The sequence below is a fragment of the Schistocerca cancellata genome, chromosome 2 (assembly GCF_023864275.1).
Source record: "Schistocerca cancellata isolate TAMUIC-IGC-003103 chromosome 2, iqSchCanc2.1, whole genome shotgun sequence".
Classification (NCBI taxonomy): Eukaryota; Metazoa; Arthropoda; class Insecta; order Orthoptera; family Acrididae; genus Schistocerca; species Schistocerca cancellata.
The window spans coordinates 923,841,571-923,860,623 of NC_064627.1; the positions used below are offsets into that span (position 1 = coordinate 923,841,571).

Sequence of the window (19,053 nt, forward strand, 5' to 3'; positions counted from 1 at the left end):
GCGCTGCAGTCTGTAACCGCGAGACCGCTACGGTCGCAGGTTCGAAACCTGCCTCGGGCATGGATGTGTGTGATGTCCTTAGGTTAGTTAGGTTTAACTAGTTCTAAGTTCTAGGGGACTAATGACCTCAGCAGTTGAGTCCCATAGTGCTCAGAGCCATTTTTTTGCTAGGTCTTCAGAAATTCAGCAACCTGTCACATCTTACACACATTATTATTACGGTGGAGCAGACTGTGGAGATATCTTGTTTCCCCTCAGTCTTTTTTCTGGTTATATGGTAACAAAGAGTCGCCTTCCCCTCTAATTGCTGTAAGAAATTTGAATAGCGTACCAAGATCGTCGTGAAATACAACGTAACTATCGTATCTGAGAACAGTAAAAAAAATCAGTTTTTATTCTTTTATTTACCGGACGACCATAAATGGTTTATTGTTACAAGCACACTTTTCGACTACGTTCTACAGTCATCCTCATACGTATAAATAAGGGGAGAAAACAAGCAAAATTGGTTTGGCTTAAATTTATAGTCACAGCCGAAACTGGTGACTGTAAGAACTGACAAGATGTTATTCGCAAACTGATCCCTCCGGATAATTTAAACCAAGTACCTGTCTGCATCAGATGACGAAGATATTCGAACACAGTTTCCATTTAGACCTAATCTTAGTGGCTTCATTAAGTTCAGCAGTTCAGTTACTGACCTTTATGACTGCCAGGCGGTAATCAGGGTCTCTCAAGTTCGTTGGAGTTAGAACTTGGATGCGGGTTCTGGTGACCTAGGAAGTTAAAGCCGCCCTGGGACAGACTGTCGGTTGCAGCCGGTCAGGTAGACGCTCGGATGCCGTCTTAGCGGATTCTACGTCTGACATTACCATTATAGTGCTCTCAAACACCGTTCACCTTTTATTTCTCTCTTGGAAGTCCATGCCATGACTTCGATCGCTATGGATTTAGACGCGCGTAACTATAACAACAACCGACTGGTTGGGAAATACGCAAGCGACAACTTGTGTTAGAGTAGAAGTACTCACGGATCCTGAGTGTGCGAATAGCTGAAGTTCCTCAATTTAGTGCTAAAAATGATGAATGATGGTGGTGGTGGTGGTGGTGGTGGTGGTAGTATAACATTGGCAAGGACACACCGACAAAGATTGGTCAGCCGCATGGTAGAAGTCTTTCTATTTGAAGTCACTTGGTGACTTACAATTCTTAGTGATGAGGACGAGACGAAACGGTAAGGACATCACAAACATCCAGGCCCATAGCGAGGAAGCCAGGAAGCGAACCCGGGACCCTGCGACCTAGAGGCAGCGACGCTAACCACTAGAAAATATAACTCGCCGCCGACGAATCATGGGCAGTGATTCCGTTTGCCAATCCAGAAGAAAATAATAAGGCTGACATTCACCGTGAACTGTGTTGCAATGGGTCTGACCTATCTACATAATAAGAGTAAAAACGTCAAACGTTCTAAATGCAATTTTTTCACAAAACCCGTTTTCAGTGCTATTGTGTCCTCGGTATTGTGTTACATGTCCTTGAACTTGCTCCAAGTGCCGAATAGTGGAGAAAATGTTTAAAAAGTTCATTACTGGATGGAGCATGGTGTCTGTGCCAAACACTGCTTCCCATTGCAGATCAAAGTGCCTTACGTCAATCTCTCCTCCAATCAGTCGATGCGCAGTTTCTGTGGTGATCAGACTGCATGTAAACTTGTGTGTTTCAATATAACATCTTTGTAATGGAAGGAGATAATCTGAGTTTAAAAAACGGTAAGAAACATTGGAAAATAGGCATCAACATGAGTCTGGAAAATGTGAAAAGCCATTTCATCTTCGTCTAGAGCAACGTGCTCTACAGTAAATTTTACAACATATGTTCCCAAGAACGCAAGACATGAACTCGCAGCCCAGCTTTAGGAGAGCGACATTCACCCAAGAACACAGACCCCGCCTTGGACCGACGTATTTAAAGCAAAAATAGCCACCAGCGACGGGAAAATAGTGACTCAACCACTGCTGACCACGACAACTATGAAAGAAAGAAATCTTATATATTAGTCTGTATGGTGTTTTCAGGAGTAATGGCTATTTGTTTATATTCACATGTCTGCAGCTAACACCAAAATTGAACGAATGCATCGCCAATCACAGATTTTTTATTTCGCTTGAATTTATGGAACCATACTGCCAACAGCTCAGTAAAAATACATTTACTTCTATACAGAGATATCTAAATCCACGTTAAGTCATAATTTCGATTCAGTGCCAGTTTGGCTATGGGTGAAAACAAACAATGGCTTGGACAACACATGCTCCCACCAGCTGTAAAGTACGCACAGTAATTAAATTTTTATGGACGAAGGAATCAACAGTTGCTCAAATCGATCATGACGACTACAGCAGTGAGGTTAGGAAAGACTAGACAATGATGTCTAGACCTCAAAAGTTGTTCTAAAATGTGCATAATACACCAGAAATGCTGGTAGAGCAGTTTCTAACGTACAATCCAACAAAACCCGAAGTTTTAATGTCACAGAATGGGCATATGATTAGTGAAACTGAACAGTTCAAATTTCTAGGTTTTCAGATACATACTAAACTGTCGTGGGAACCCCACGTTCAGGATCTTGTTCAGAAACTTAATGCTGCCATTTTTACTATTCGAACGGTACCTGAAGTGATTGACACGAAAATGAGTCTACTTTGCTTATTTTCATTTGGTTATGTAGTATGGTATTATATTTTGGGGTAACTCTTCCCATTCTAAAAGGGTACTTTTGGTTCAGGAACAGGTGGTTCGAGCAGTAAGTGGTGTTAAGTTCGCGAGCCTCTTGTCGACCCCTGTTCACTAGTCTGGGTATTTCGACATTGGCCTATATATATATATATATATATATATATATATATATATATATATATATATATATATATAATATTGTTTACTGTTATTTCTTGTTAACAATTATCAGCTTATTCCCAAGAATAAGCAGCTTTCACTCAGTTAATACTCGGCAGAAATCAAACCTGCATTTGGGTCGGACTTCCATAAATCTTGTGCAGAAAGGTGTAAGTGTACTGTTGCATCTATTTTCAATAAGCTACCACTGGAATTCAAACATCTTAGCGGTATTCCACGCGCTTTCAAATCCAAACTGAAGAGTTTCCTCTTGGGTCACTCCTATTCTGTCGAGGAGTTCCCTGAAAAATTAAGCTGATTATTCTTGCATTGGCTCTGATGACTATGGGACTTAACATCTTAGGTCATCAGTCCCCTAGAACTCAGAACTACATAAACCTAACTAACCTAAGGACATCACACACATCCATGCCCGAGGCAGGATTCGAACTTGCGACCGTAGCGGTCGCGAGGTTCCAGACTGAAGCGCCTAGAACCGCTCGGCCACACCGGCCGGCTGCAAACGTCGTCCAACTGTTCGTGCAGATGGCTGTTGTCTTGCAAACGTCCCCATCTGTTGACTCAGGGATCGAGACGTGGTTGCACGATCCGTTACAGTCATGCGGATAAGATGCCTGTCATCTCGACTGCTAGTGATACGAGGCCGTTGGGACCCAGCACGGCGTTCCGTATTACTCTCCTGAACCCACCGATTCCATATTCTGCAAACAATCATTGGATCTCGACCAATGCGAGCAGCAATGTTGCGATACGATAAACCGCAATCGCGATAGGCTACAATCCTACCTTTATCAAAGTCGGAAACGTGATAGTACGCATTTCTCCTCCTTACACGAGGCATCACACTGACATAGATTACTTTCCTCCCAAAGTAGCAGAATTTCTTTGCCTACTTCGTGTTTGTAGAAAACTAAGAGCACCACCAAAGGCTTTATCTAACGAATATAGTAGTTTTGGTGATGGAATGGCCCTTACTTTTTCGGATACGCCTCGTTCTAAATATGGGCGTGTGGTTTGTGCGAGGCCTCCCGGGACAGCAGGTAGGAGCTCGAGCGGCAGGAAACGTGAAGCAGCAGCCAGACCGCAGGCGCTCTCACTTTTTTATGGACCGGCCCACAATTAACACCGGAGAAACCCGCGCCGCGCGTCCTCCGCAACCTGCCACCTGGCGCTTCGGACGCCGAACCTCGCCTCCCAGCCGGCGCGAAGCAGGTCCAAATAGGCGGCGCCTCTTCTCTTCCTCTGAATAGTCTTCGTTAGCCGCTACAGCTCTGCACCGTCGGTGGGGTAACGAGGTCATCGGGACACTGGCGAAAGCAACGACCGCGGTTTCACTCGGGCGCGCTTCTATGTGCGGCGTTTGTTCCCTTTCATTATCAGCTCAAGTACTGCTGTAAAGACACGCTGCAATAGGAGCCCGTTTCGACGCGTTAAAGCAGTCGATTCAGCGGAGAAGTACAGCGAATGGAAACGGGCGGGAATAATGAAAAGCCTGCGCGAACCACCTTCAGTCGGGCCTTTGACAGTAAACAGTGTTAAAGCGAATGATAAGGGCACGCACTAAGATTCTTTTATCCCAGAGAAGGGAGAGAGTGAAACGTTTTTGCGCAGGATGCAGTCTCGGAGGCTGAGAGCGATAAAGAGCCGTGTCATCTTGGTGCATGGCTACACAGAAAGGAAAGAAGTTAGTTTAACGTCTCCTCGACACTGACACGGAGCGTAACTCAGTCAGGCAAGGATAGGGGAGGGGAGATAAACGGCAGTGGCCTAGTCGGAAGAGGTAAACACATACATCTGCAAGCAATTAGCAAACTACGGAAAATCAAAGTCGGTTCAAAAATGGTTCAAATGGCTCTGAGCACTATGCGACTTAACTTCTGAGGTCATCAGCCGCCTAGAACTTAGAACTAATTAAACCTAACCAACCTAAGGACATCACACACATCCATACCCGAGGCAGGATTCGAACCTGCGACCGTAGCGGTCGCTCGGCTCCAGACTGTAGCGCCTAGAACCGCACGGCCACTCCGGCCGGCGATCAGAGTCGGAATTGCTCTAGTAGGACTGGCCAGTCTGATGACGTCTCAATCTGAAACGCGTTAAGATGTGTTGTTGTTGTTGTTGTTCTTGTTGTCTTCAGACCAGAGACTGGTTTGATGCAGCTCTCCATGCTACTCTGTCCTGTGCAAGCTTCATCTCTACCTACTGCAACCTACATCCTTCCGAATCTGCTTAGTGTATTCATCTCTTGGTCTCTTACGATTTTTACCCTCCACGCTGTCCTCCAATACTAAATTGTTGATTCCTTGATGCCTCAGAACATGTCCTACCAACCGATCCCTTCTTCTAGTCAGGTTTTTCCACAAATTTCTCTTCTCCCCAATTCTATTCAATACCTCCTCATTAGTTATGTGATCTACCCATCTAATCTTTTTCATTCTTTTGTAGCACCACATTTCGAATGCTTCTATTCTCTTCTTGTCTAAACTATTTATCGTCCATGTTTCACTTCCATACATGGCTACACTCCATACAAATACTTTCAGAAACGACTTCCTGACACTTAAATCTATACTCAATGTTAACAAATTTCTCTTCTTCAGAAACTTTTTCCTTGCCATTTCCAGTCTACATTTTATGTCCTCTCTACTTCGACATCAGTTATTTTGCTCCCGAAATAGCAAAACTCATTTACTACTTTAAGCGTCTCATTTCCTAATATAATTCTCGCAGCATCACCCGATTTAATTCGACTACATTCCATTATCCTCGTTTTGCTTTTGTTGATGTTCACCTTATATCCATATGATCGTAGACTTGTACAAGGATTACATGCCATTAACAGACCAAAGGAATTCTTGTCGAGTAAGTGTGACCCGTGATTGCTGTCAGAGAAAGATGTTTGCCATCGGCACTTGAGCGACACAGCTACAAAGAAACACGAGCCAACTGCAAAATTGACAATCCTGTGTGACAAAGCACTTTTTGCACGTATGCTCAACTGTTTGTATGGTAATTTTACTGAAGCATTCGGACTGTTCCAGTAGCCTTATATTTGATCCGTATTGCTTCATTTATGCTCGTATAAGCATATCAAACTCGATACGGTGTAGACTGTGTATCGTCAACGTGCAAGCTTGTACAAGCAAACTCAGTGGTGAGGCAGTCTTTGTAACGGCACTGCAACATAAAGCAAATGTATGGCAAATTGCTGGAAAAGTTTTCTATTTTACCACAGTTACCCGTTTTTCCAGAGCGTTAAATACACTCCTGGAAATGGAAAAAAGAACACATTGACACCGGTGTGTCAGACCCACCATACTTGCTCCGGACACTGCGAGAAGGCTGTACAAGGAATGATCACACGCACGGCACAGCGGACACACCAGGAACCGCGGTGTTGGCCGTCGAATGGCGCTAGCTGCGCAGCATTTGTGCACCGCCGCCGTCAGTGTCAGCCAGTTTGCCGTGACATACGGAGCTCCATCGCAGTATTTAACATTGGTAGCATGCCGCGACAGCGTGGACGTGAACCGTATGTGCAGTTGACGGACTTTGAGCGAGGGCGTATAGTGGGCATGCGGGAGGCCGGGTGGACGTACCGCCGAATTGCTCAACACGTGGGGCGTGAGGTCTCCACAGTACATCGATGTTGTCGCCAGTGGTCGGCGGAAGGTGCACGTGCCCGTCGACCTGGGACCGGACCGCAGCGACGCACGGATGCACGCCAACACCGTAGGATCCTACGCAGTGCCGTAGGGGACCGCACCGCCACTTCCCAGCAAATTAGGGACACTGTTGCTCCTGGGGTATCGGCGAGGACCATTCGCAACCGTCTCCATGAAGCTGGGCTACGGTCCCGCACACCGTTAGGCCGTCTTCCGCTCACGCCCCAACATCGTGCAGCCCGCCTCCAGTGGTGTCGCGACAGGCGTGAATGGAGGGACGAATGGAGACGTGTCGTCTTCAGCGATGAGAGTCGCTTCTGCCTTGGTGCCAATGATGGTCGTATGCGTGTTTGGCGCCGTGCAGGTGAGCGCCACAATCAGGACTGCATACGACCGAGGCACACAGGGCCAACACCCGGCATCATGGTGTGGGGAGCGATCTCCTACACTGGCCGTACACCACTGGTGATCGTCGAGGGGACACTGAATAGTGCACGGTACATCCAAACCGTCATCGAACCCATCGTTCTACCATTCCTAGACCGGCAAGGGAACTTGCTGTTCCAACAGGACAATGCACGTCCGCATGTATCCCGTGCCACCCAACGTGCTCTAGAAGGTGTAAGTCAACTACCCTGGCCAGCAAGATCTCCGGATCTGTCCCCCATTGAGCATGTTTGGGACTGGATGAAGCGTCGTCTCACGCGGTCTGCACGTCCAGCACGAACGCTGGTCCAACTGAGGCGCCAGGTGGAAATGGCATGGCAAGCCGTTCCACAGGACTACATCCAGCATCTCTACGATCGTCTCCATGGGAGAATAGCAGCCTGCATTGCTGCGAAAGGTGGATATACACTGTACTAGTGCCGACATTGTGCATGCTCTGTTGCCTGTGTCTACGTGCCTGTGGTTCTGTCAGTGTGATCATGTGATGTATCTGACCCCAGGAATGTGTCAACAAAGTTTCCCCTTCCTGGGACAATGAATTCAAGGTGTTCTTATTTCAATTTCCAGGAGTGTATAAAGCCCATCACGCTAAGACAAAGACTGGTTTCGCACTCGCTATACATATAACAAAATACAAAACAGCTGGTCCTTTGACAAACGAACATGTCGTTAAAAAGATATATTCACAGAAAACTGTTCACAGAATGAAAGAAATAAAAAATAAATATGTCCGATGAGATGAAGTATGTAAGGCAACACTCACAAGTTACAGGTGAGTGCAGGTGCACGTTATGCAGTCTTTACTCTCTCCAGCAGTTGGGAAATCAAAATATTGTTGTAACACTAAAGTTTCTATAGTGATTAGTTCCTGATTTTTGATAGGTGTTGCGAATAATTGGAGCTTCGAATATTGTCCTCTATTCTTCTTAAAATAAGCGTACAATTCGTGAGGATATTTCTTAAGTTCAGAGTAATTTACTATGAGAATATGTTTTCAGTTCAGTTAATGTTTTTATCCCACATACAAAGTTTCCTCTTTTCTAAAATCACCACGCCAAAGCCGGCTAAAACGAGCCAGTCCTTGTCGCCTGAGCTCCACATACATCAAGAACAAACTGATGCATGCACCGTGTGGAGGCGAAGGAGTTTTCAACACACTCGCACAAAACGACTTATCAGGCATGCTTGTCAGGCGTCCATGTACATGTGTAGCAACGTAAGGGAAAACCGCAAGTCATTAGACAGGGAAATCACGTTCGGATAGAACGAAGCTGGAGAAGGACATCTCTTTTCAAAGAAACCATGCTGACACCTGACAAAGATTCAGCAAATGTGCGAAATTTAAATCTGGATGGCAGGAAGAAATGTTGACGTCAGTTCTCCAGAATTTTCCTCTGGCTCAGTCTTGCTCGGTTTGTTAGAAAATGTTGTTTCAAATAGACTTAACAATGACTAGCTAAGTGTTGTATAAAATTTCTAATAGTTACATCACTCATTTTTTCGATAAACACAACATTTCTGGCGGCAAAGGATTCCAGCCAAAGCCATCTAAATGAACAGCAATAATAAAAAACATCCTTATACGTACTCCTCGCACATAACGATACTGAACTTTACACGATTGACACAAAATTTCGACAATCTAAAGAACCTGCCAAAACTGAGGACCAGATATGACTAAAAAACATTGTCATAGCTTCTTGTCATCTCTAACCTTTACGACAAGAAACAGTAATATGGGAAAATTGTACTCTCGATTGTGACAGTCTTAGAACCCTTATCGCGGCAGGACTGAAACCCAGTCCTAGCCTTTCCCGGCAATGCTAACCGAATGGTTCCACCAGAGTACACGCTCTGATCCAAACCTTCAATTCTACCTACCGTACAATAATTTCCTTAAAGTAACATCGTAGCCAAAACCTTCGCTGGGACGCTAGTTCCTTGACGTCCTGAGATGCCTTCTGCTGAGTTTATAATGGATGGGCGTCAACCAGAAGCAAATTTTAGACCTTTAAGCATTCGAGACGGTCGAGTGTTACGATTCGATTCCCGATCCAATGTAGATATTTAAAGCAAGGCATCGCTTATTTCTCCAAGAATAGAGGAATTCCGCCTTAAGAGCATCCACCACTACCGCCGCCGTCATCAGCAATTTTACATCTGCTGCTACGTAATACACTCCCCTAGACTTTTTCATGCATTACGGTTTCAAGCAATATATGTTCACGTTGTACCTGCATGTTTCCTAATGACGTAATCCACCCTGCATTACGTCTCGTCTCTTCCTATTTCTTGCAATACAACAAAGAACCTACTTCGTTCACGTTGTACCCATTCACCTGGCTGCATGTTCCGCTCACATCCATATAATCACCACCACCACCACCACCACCACCACCACCACCACCACCACCACCCTCCACACCTGGTATTCTGCTATGTTCTCTGATGTGTATCATACACAAGCTAGTTTTAGAAGTTCCTGAAAATTTGTAAGGTTCTCTATGAAGTGACTGCGCTAGGAAAAGACCTACGCATACTACTACAAATATTAACTTTACTGCTTTAAACCGCACATCATAATTGTCGTTTCCTTCTTCCCTGATTTTTTTATATCACTATGCGGTATCTATCCCACTGCAGACGTATCATAAGCAAGGCAATGCCTCACGTTCTAGCTCAGACGTGCAAATCGGGACCGATTGACCACCGTATCACCCTCTGCCAATGACGTCATTTGGACGTGGTGTATAGCTGCAAAGGCTCATCACACTGCTCTCCCAGTCATTGTTAGTGTTCTAGGCCCTTCCGCTGCTACTTCATACCCAAGTAGCTTCTCAACTGGCCCCATCCATTTGAGTGCACCCCGTTCCAGTCTATTCGCCAAGGAAAAAGTCTTGGCAGTACCAGAAAACGAACCCGGGTCCCCTGCATAGCAGCCAGACATTCTCACCTCTGAGCTACAGAGGCAGACCAATTGAATCAATGACAACCTTTCTTTCTATTCTACGCAAACAACACCGAAAACGAAAAATGAGCGGATAACTGTGATAAATAAGACACTTACGGTTGAAATGGCCAACTTCACGATAATTCACAACTAATCCCTTATTTTAAAATACGCCTGTCTTGTCAGCGGTTGAAACAGTTTCGTGCTTTGATATCTCACATGTCACACGAAAATTGAGGTTTCCATTCAACCTACTGAGAAAGTTTTCTGTAATTTCCAAAAATGATTGCCCATCGAAGTCGCGGGATCCAAACGATACATATCAAACGTGCGATTGTACATCGATCATGCGACTCTGGTGGCGGGCGTTATGATCAATTATTTGTGATCGTCATTTTCATGTTTTCCGCCGTTCCCCTAGTTGCTCTAAGTTACATACGACCGCGAATTTATGGCAAAAAGGGAATTCTTTCCGTAATGTACACATCACATGGCCTTTCACGTGACGACAAGACCGACGACGAGTAAGGTAAGTCATCTCCTTTGTAATTACGAGTATTTTTGTAACGGTCTTCTTTTGTCATTGCTGCAGTGACCACCGTAAACATACTCATAACGCCCGCCACCAGAGTCGCGTGATCGATTTAGAATCGCACGTTCGACATGTATCGTTCGGACCCCGCTACTTTAATAGGCAATCATTCTTGGAAATTACCACTTTCTCATCGTGACTAATGGTGAGCAAAGTATCGAAGTGTGAAACGCATCCTGTTAGGCTTAGGAGGCATCCAGTCACTTGAATGATCTTGTCCACTGCCATACCTTACGTCAATAAAAGCATTCGGCTGCTGCAGACTGGTTATTCTTCAGACATTAATACGATAAAGAAGATTTTGGGCATTACGAAGATGTCAGTTAGTTCCGGTAATAATACAACAGCTCTTCGCTTAACTCATTCGGAAGGGGCATGGATCATACTGCTGTACGACCCTCTCGTTATCGATGGTTTTCCAAATTAGCTTATAGTGTATGCGAGCCTCATTCCTTGAAAATGCTATCTGGAAACTTCGTGCTGTAACCTTGTGAATAATTGCCAGCTTATTCTCCGTTTATGACCTCGTCGTCGATGGACAGTATTAAATTTCTTCCTCCTCTCTTTCCTACAGCTAACGCTTTTTTTCCCCAATGGCTTCCAACTTGCCGGTACGTCGTTTAATTTTTAATTGCTACTGATAATATCTCATCAATCATGCATTCTTCTCTACAGGGTCCTCATGTTTTATATGCCTTATACATGGGCCTCAACGTCATCCGTAACTGAAGCCTCTAACGTATGAATATTGCAAACCAGACTACATTTTAGCGTAAATATCGCATCTACTCATTCTCTTGTTAACTGAGTATGGTCTCCATCATTTTCTTCCTCGACTGAATTTCGTGGCTGAATTGCAGTCTCAATATATTTGCCTACGAATCTCGTACATTAAATAATTTAATTAAACTAAAATACAATTCTCCAAATGCTTCGTTTTGGTTTAGCGACTAATGGAGGAAATTTAATTGTTAATGCAAAAAGAACACCTATCTGTACATCACAAAGAAGCACCATCCTACTCATGGGCTGCCTACCCAATTAAGCAAATGTTTAACTTAGCCCCGTTGACTAAACAAACTAGAAGGAACATAAAACTGTTACTGACTACAATTAGAAATGCTACGTAATACAATATTTAAAACGCGCAAAATGTCTCAGGTTCCGAATTGCGATCATAATAAAGGAAAACTAAAAAGTTTACATGTTGTGTAATATGAATTTACCTCTTTCTGTAGCTCGGTAATTTAATGGCGTAGTAGAAGCAAACATCTCCGCTCGGTACACGAACTATATGCAACACAGAATCTCCCGATAACGGTCGCATCTGCGACAGCAGTGTCAACAGAAGAACTACAACGAAATATCACAGCAGTCCTGATTGTAGTATCTTTGGAGGGTTAAATTTCCAGGTCCGAATTTATTTACTTTGGTGATCGTAACTTGTTAATTAATAAAACACTGTATGAATCTATATTGTTTGACAAGCACAGTCACTGATACGCTAATATTATCTTTCATTTCACTTCTCCTTGTACAACTTTAGTTAATACGATCAACTTCAACTACAATGTAACGGGAACCTACCAAAATACTGCATCTTAATTTCGAATCATTGTATATTGAGTCTTGTAGAATTAAAATGCTGAAACCGATTTCTCGAAAGTATATTGAAAGGTATACGACGTCACTTACCGATATAAAGCAAAAAAATGGCTCTAAGCACTATGGGACTTAACATCTGAGGTCATCAGTCCGCTAGGCTTAGAATTACTTAAACCCAACTAACCTAAGGATATCACACACATCCATACCCGAGGCAGGACTCTAACCTGCGACCGTAGCAGCAGGCGGTTGCGGACTGAAGCGCCAAGAACCGCTCGGCCACAGCGGCCGGCGATATCAAGCAGGTAATAAAGGAAAAGTCAACTAAAATAAATTATCTTTAATTCAGTGTATCAAGCTCGAATTATTGTGCTAGCTCACACCTGATACGAACTGCCAGACTCAGGTTGACAGGTACGCAATTTCCTATCCACATGCTAGTCCAGCACTTCATAACTACATTCGGAATACAGTGTGCTGAATGTAATGTCTACATTTGAATATTAGGCACTGGCAACACCGACGTGTCGCGTCGCATGTGACTGGGAACTAGGAAACTGAACTAGCTTTTTTAAGATTAGATTAGATTAGATTAATACTAGTTCCATGGATCATCAATACGACATTTCGTACTGATGTGGAACGAGTCAAATTTTCCAATACATGACATAATTAAGTTAATTTAACAACATACTTAAGTTAATATAACAACTTTTTCATTTTTTGTGTTTTTTATTTTTATTTTTTTTATTTTTTAATATTTTTTTAAATTTATATCTAAAAATTACTCTATGATTTTAACAACAGTTATTTCTGTATATATTCTGTACAACAACGGCAATATCCCACTATTAACACCTTGTTACATATACTGTTGTGGAACTCCCAATGCTGGAATAAACCTAAATTGTTTTTTTTCCATGACCAAGACATGATCTTCTGCAATAACACGAGCAGCAAATCGCTTTGGCCTTGCCATTTATTCTCGAAGGAACATACGAATAATAATCTGTAGCGGATATGAGACGCCTACTACATGTTTCTTTTTCGTCAATTTTTAAAGTTTTTGGAGAATGGGTCAACCTGCTGCCAAACACTTTTGTTCGCTTCTTCACCAAAGATGATTCGCTGCTTGAATTTCAGCAGTTTAGTCAGCAAATAGTGTTTGACTAGTCAAAATTACTGCAGCATATATTTTATCAGATTTTTTTTAGATGTTGCTTCCTGTTTCATAAAGTTATTCAAAAATCGATATTACTTGCATGATTCCCGAATCTCAACTGCAAAACAAGTACAAGTTTTACCATGGATACTAAACACTTTTGTATATTTTCATTTTAAACTCACAATATTATTTTTTTTTTAGTTAGGCCACGAGGGAGTAACTATTGTTTACGCTTCTAACATAATATTCTTTGACTGCTAGTGGCATCATGTGATGTACCTGCTTGCTAGTACGACTAGAAATACGATTTTTATAACTTATGTATATGTGAAAACGTTTCAATAATTCTTGAATATCCTTTTTATACTATAGCTGATGTTTCTAGTGATTTGATTTAACTTACCTATGTTATGTACATGTAACGTGCCTGCCACACCATACATGAGCAGTTAGGGAAAGGTGCAAATCATAGATACAATAGTGCCACATCTCTCATAGTGAATAGTTTAAACACACTGGCAATGGCACAGCACTGGTGACGCATATTATGGTGTAGAAAAAAAGGTATGTTATGGGTAATGATGGCTCAGTTCCCAGTAACATCGATTAAAAATGGGGAAATGTGGAAACTACTACAATTACTAAACACGATTGCAAGAGTTATTTGATATAGAAGACAGAAGACGCAAGTAGGATTAATTATACTTAACACACTTATTTTTTTAGTAAATATTGTGATTACGGATGTACACATTTATTTACAGCGTAGTGTTGTATTTAGGAAGTTGCGTAGATAGTATCCGTAACTCATTTCCGGTAATGTCTTGATGGTTCTTTCAAGAAAAGAACTCGCATTTCTCCAGCTGGGCTACAGCTGCGCCTTTAGTGACTATCTCCACGGATTGATATTCTTTTGTTTCTCAGTTCCTTCATTTACTTGCAAGCGTACAGAATCACAGAGTGGTAATATACTCTTCGAAAAACGAAAGATGCCAGTGCTATAAAATAGCCTTTCGCTTTATCGGGCGACCTCTGTGAGTCACCTATCCGACGGAATGACCCCCTTAAATAAAACATCTTGTTGCAAGGGAATATGCATAGACTGCGACCGAGGGCGTATCATCCTTTGGTCGGGCATAACTTATCAAACTTCCGCCGATGACAGCTACGCATTTCCACTTCCGCAGCGTCCGTCTTGCACGTCGCCGTAGCGCTGCAACACGAACACCCGCCAAAAAACAGGTGACAGGAAAGAAATTTTAGAAACAGCGAAAACGCTGATTCCGCGTTCGGTACCTGCCTCCCAGCAGTAATTACGACAAGCAGTTGGACAATAATGAATATGTGCCTTGATCAAATCCTTCGCCACCGCCTATTTTTACATCATATGTTCCTCGACATCGACAGGGTGTTAACTCCCGACTTCACTTTTTATGTTAATCCGCGTTTACCTATTAAAAGAGACGTGTCGTTGCACGCTAATGCCGATGTTATAGTTGCTGTTGTTCGGTGTGATTTCTCCTTTTAGTAGCCAGGTAATGAATACGTACGTTGTTCTGTAGTCGCTCACATGTAAGTCATGTATTCCCAGATACGTAAACAAATACGTCGTGAATTGCGATTATAATTAATTATGATGCTTAAATGCAACTTTACTTTCATGTAAACTAATGCAAATGAAAGCACATATTGAAACAGCACAGGTGAAAACTAATTAATAAATCGTGTCTGCAAGACTGTGAAGTAAATACAACTTCATATGAAGAAAATATCTCGAAAGGCACATTTCAAACTGATTTGACACATCAGGATAAAGGAGGCAATCACAACACCACAGTCTTCTGTTAATTTTTCTCCGGGAAGTTTCCACTCTCCAGAAAAACATTCCCGGTATTAAGCCCACGAACACGCCGAAACAATGCTCTGTAACGTCAACAATGAGAATTCCTAAAAACTATTTATTCTTTATGTAGAAACCACCAACGACGACAAATCCATTTCTATGTCGTCTAATGTCAACAAAGAGAACTAACTGACTGCTTAATTTCTGTGCTTAATTCAGCACCGATTTTTGAATTAGGTACGTAACAGAGAGGAAAAAAATAATCATTCTGACGACATTTCAAATGACAAACCCTGTTATGTTGCGCAACATTTCATTCTACATAGGACAATGACACCCTGCGAAAACTCTCAAGGGAAAATCTAAGTACATGACATGACACAATGTAAGTATGAAGATTGTTTTAGAGCAATCATAGTGTAAGAGATAATGGGTGAGGTAGGTGTGATTAGTGCGGCTGCTGTCAAACGCACCTATAGTTTTGATGATGTCGAAGTCCTTAAGACCGCGGTCCTTTTCGCTGTCGGAGTCTCCGGCATCGGCAGAGATGAGAGGCTCCTTTCCGGTGATGCACGCGGTGCCCGACGCCTGCTGCTGGCGCAGACGCGCCACTTTGGACGAGGCCATCAGTGCAGCGGTCCGCGAACTACCATCCCCAAATAACCGTCGACAAACCTCACTCGCCGCACACCGGCCAAGCACTGAAAGCCCGCCACCCACCGGAGCCGCAGCTCGCGCACGCTGCGCCGCCAGCGCGGCCAGTGGCGTTCTCGAAAACTAGCGACGCTCGTTGTTTGTTTACATCGCGGCTGGCACCTTGACCACGGCGAGCTCGGGCAGCCGTGTGCAAAGCAGCGCACTAAAGCGCTGGTCGTTGATGTCTCGAGTCACAGCAAAAAGTTCTTAAAGCTATACCATACTCTAAATTCAAGAAGGTGACTGATTCTCGCTGGTGTTATTTAACTTAGGTCTGATTTAAATTAGTTGGCAACTGAGATTTAATGTTGAAAGTTGCAACCTTGTTGCCACAAGTACTATTTGCAAGGAAACGCCAAAGCGTTCCACTCTCCGCGGCAACAGAAATCGTTTCAAGGGGGTAGACCAGCGTAGAATTGTTTTTAACCTAATTTTTATTTGTTTAAAACGTTCCTTAGATAACCTGTTTGCAATATTCAGTCATACAAAATGTGTCGTAAATGATAAAAAATGTTAAAACCGCGACTTGTTACATGCAGGTGTGCCGCATCCGAGCGCTCGAATGCAACCAGTGTGAGGTCATCCACATGATTGCTTAAAGGAATCTGTTAAACTTTGGTTATCAATCAAACTTCAAAGCCGTAAATTCAACTTTATATATAGGAATTACAATTACAACTTCAATTCGAAAGAACTTATAGAAATCGTGAAGGAGGCGAACCAAAGACTTCGTTCTATTGGCAGATCAACTAAATAAAGAAACTGCCTACACTACACTTGTTCTTCCTCTTTTGGAGTGCTTCTGTGCGTTGTGGGATCCTCCTCAGACAGGATTAAAGGAGTACATCAAAAAAGTTCAGAGAAGGGCAGCACGTTTTGTATTGTCGAGTAACAGGGGAGAGAGAGTCACGGACATGATACGGGCTTTGTGGTGGACATCATTAAAACAAAGGCACTTCTCGTTGGGACAGGATCTTCTCACGAAATTTCAGTCACAAACTTTCTCCTCTGAATGTGAAAATATTTTGTTGACTTTGACCTACGTAGGGAGAAACGATCATCACAATAAAATAAGGAAAAACAGAGCTCGCGCGGAACAACATAGGTGTTCGTTTTTTCCGTGCGTTGTTGGGAATGGAATAATAGAGAATTATTGTGAAGGTGGTTCGATGAACCCTCTGCCAGGAACTTACGTGTGATTTGCAGAGTATTCATGTACATGTAAACGTAGATGTAATACTATAGTAGTTACCGATGGAATGAGGACTCTTTTAGTTTCGGGTAGTATCACAGACAGCATTAGTATCAAAGAAAATCTATACTTGAACAATTTTTTTCTTCGTAACATGACTCTTTATGGTTAACAGTCTGAAAGTACGTGCTTGTGTCGCATCTGAATGACTAATTATATATTTTAGTGTTGTGTGGGTGTTGATAAATGAAGATTCGTTTAAATCCTCATAATATCACAAAAAAAATTTGAATTCAACGTACTGATTAGTCAGTCGACCTAATGTCAAAATCCAGCTAGGCGCCAAGGTAGAGCTCAGACCCCGATGTTATGTGCCCCCTCTGGCAAGTCTGAACATGGAACGTTTTTGGGAGTGCAAAAGGCAGGAAACTGAAGAGCATAAGCTAAACTTCACCCACACAAGACCCACACGTAGATTTAAGAAAATGATAAATGAAGAAAGTAGGATCCCACAACACACGGAAGTACTCCAAAAGATCGCAGTTCCGAGCGTGCGCGGCAGTTACTCTGACTCAAGGAGAAGACATGTACGCCATTTTCAGATCGCTGCTGCTGACGTGTCCTTTGTAGTGCTTCTTTAAAATGTCAGCCGTAATTGAAAATGCCGCCGCCTGTGGAATCAGATCTGTGATTAGTTTTCTAAACGCAAAGAAAGTTAAACCAAAGGAAATTCATTGGCAAATCTACGAGGCTTACGGACAAACTGTTATGAGTTGGGTAGTTTGAGGAAGGAGACCGAACAGCGAGGTCATCGGATTAGGGAAGGACGGGGAAAGAAATCGGCTGTGTCCTTTGAAAGGAACCATCCCGGCATTTGCCTGGAGCGATTTAGGGAAATCATGAAAAACCTAAATGAGGGAGGCCGGACTCGGGATTGAACCGTCGTTCTCCCGAATGCGAGTCCAATGTGCTGGCCACTGCGCCACCTCGCTCTGTAATGCTATGAGTGGTTCAGTGGCTAGAAGATGGGTCAGACTGTTCAATGAAGGACGTGATCAAGTGCATGATGAAGAACGAAGTGGACGCCCGTCTGTGGTTACAGATGAACTGGTTCACACAACTGAAGAGAAGATTAAGCACAACCGTAACTTTACACTTAGTGCTCTTGCTATGGAGGTTCCGCAGATCTCACGATCACTAATTCATGAAATTGTTACTGAAAAAGTGAAATTTCGAAAACTTTGCTGACGTTGGGTACCCAAAATTCTTACTAAACAACATAAAAAACAACGGATGGGCAGTGCACTTCAGTTTTTGACACGCTATAATGAAGAAGGCGATGTTTTTCTTTCTCGGATAGTCACGGGGAATGAAACTTGAGTATCGTACGACACCCTTGAAAGAAAACGGCAAGCCTAAGCAAATCCTGACACCTCGAAAAGTCATGTGCACCGTTTTTTGGGACAGAAAAGGCATTTTACTGACTGATTTCTTACCACGAGGCAAAACAATCAATGCACATGGTTGCTGCGAGACCATTAAGAAGTTGCACCGTGCAATACAGAACAAGCGCCGAGGATTACTGTCAAAAGGTGGTGTTTTTTTCCACGATAATTCCCGACCTCACACAGCGAATGTGACCAAACAACTCTTACGGGAATTTCACTGGGACGCGTTTGATCATCCTCCGTACAGCCCGGCCCTCGCTTCTAGCGACTTTCATCTCTTCTTACACCTAAAATCTGTCCTTGGTGGTCAACACTTCAACAATGATGACGAGCTGAAAGAAAATGTTACCACATGGTTGAATACACCTTCTGTGAAGAAGGCTTACAAAAGCTTGTGCCACGCTATGACAAGTACCTACTAAATTTCGGAAGCTATGTAGAAAAGTAGTTTAACAGTTGTAGATTTTTGTACATTAAATATTTTTTTTCTGTATCTGTACACGTTTGTTTCATATAACCAAGCGGAAC

The 19,053-nt window shown here is 43.0% G+C and overlaps 1 protein-coding gene across 1 annotated transcript in view; it reads right to left on the minus strand.

The window, feature by feature from the left end:
- Positions 1-15,901, minus strand: part of LOC126162864 (cAMP-dependent protein kinase catalytic subunit 3-like) — a 269,609-nt gene extending 253,708 nt beyond the window's left edge. Inside the window, exon 1 of the mRNA XM_049919641.1 lies at positions 15,663-15,901. Coding sequence (XP_049775598.1) covers positions 15,663-15,816 — 154 coding nt within the window. The 5' untranslated portion in view covers positions 15,817-15,901. The remainder of the gene's footprint in view (positions 1-15,662) is intronic.
- Between the last annotated feature and the right edge of the window lie 3,152 nt (positions 15,902-19,053).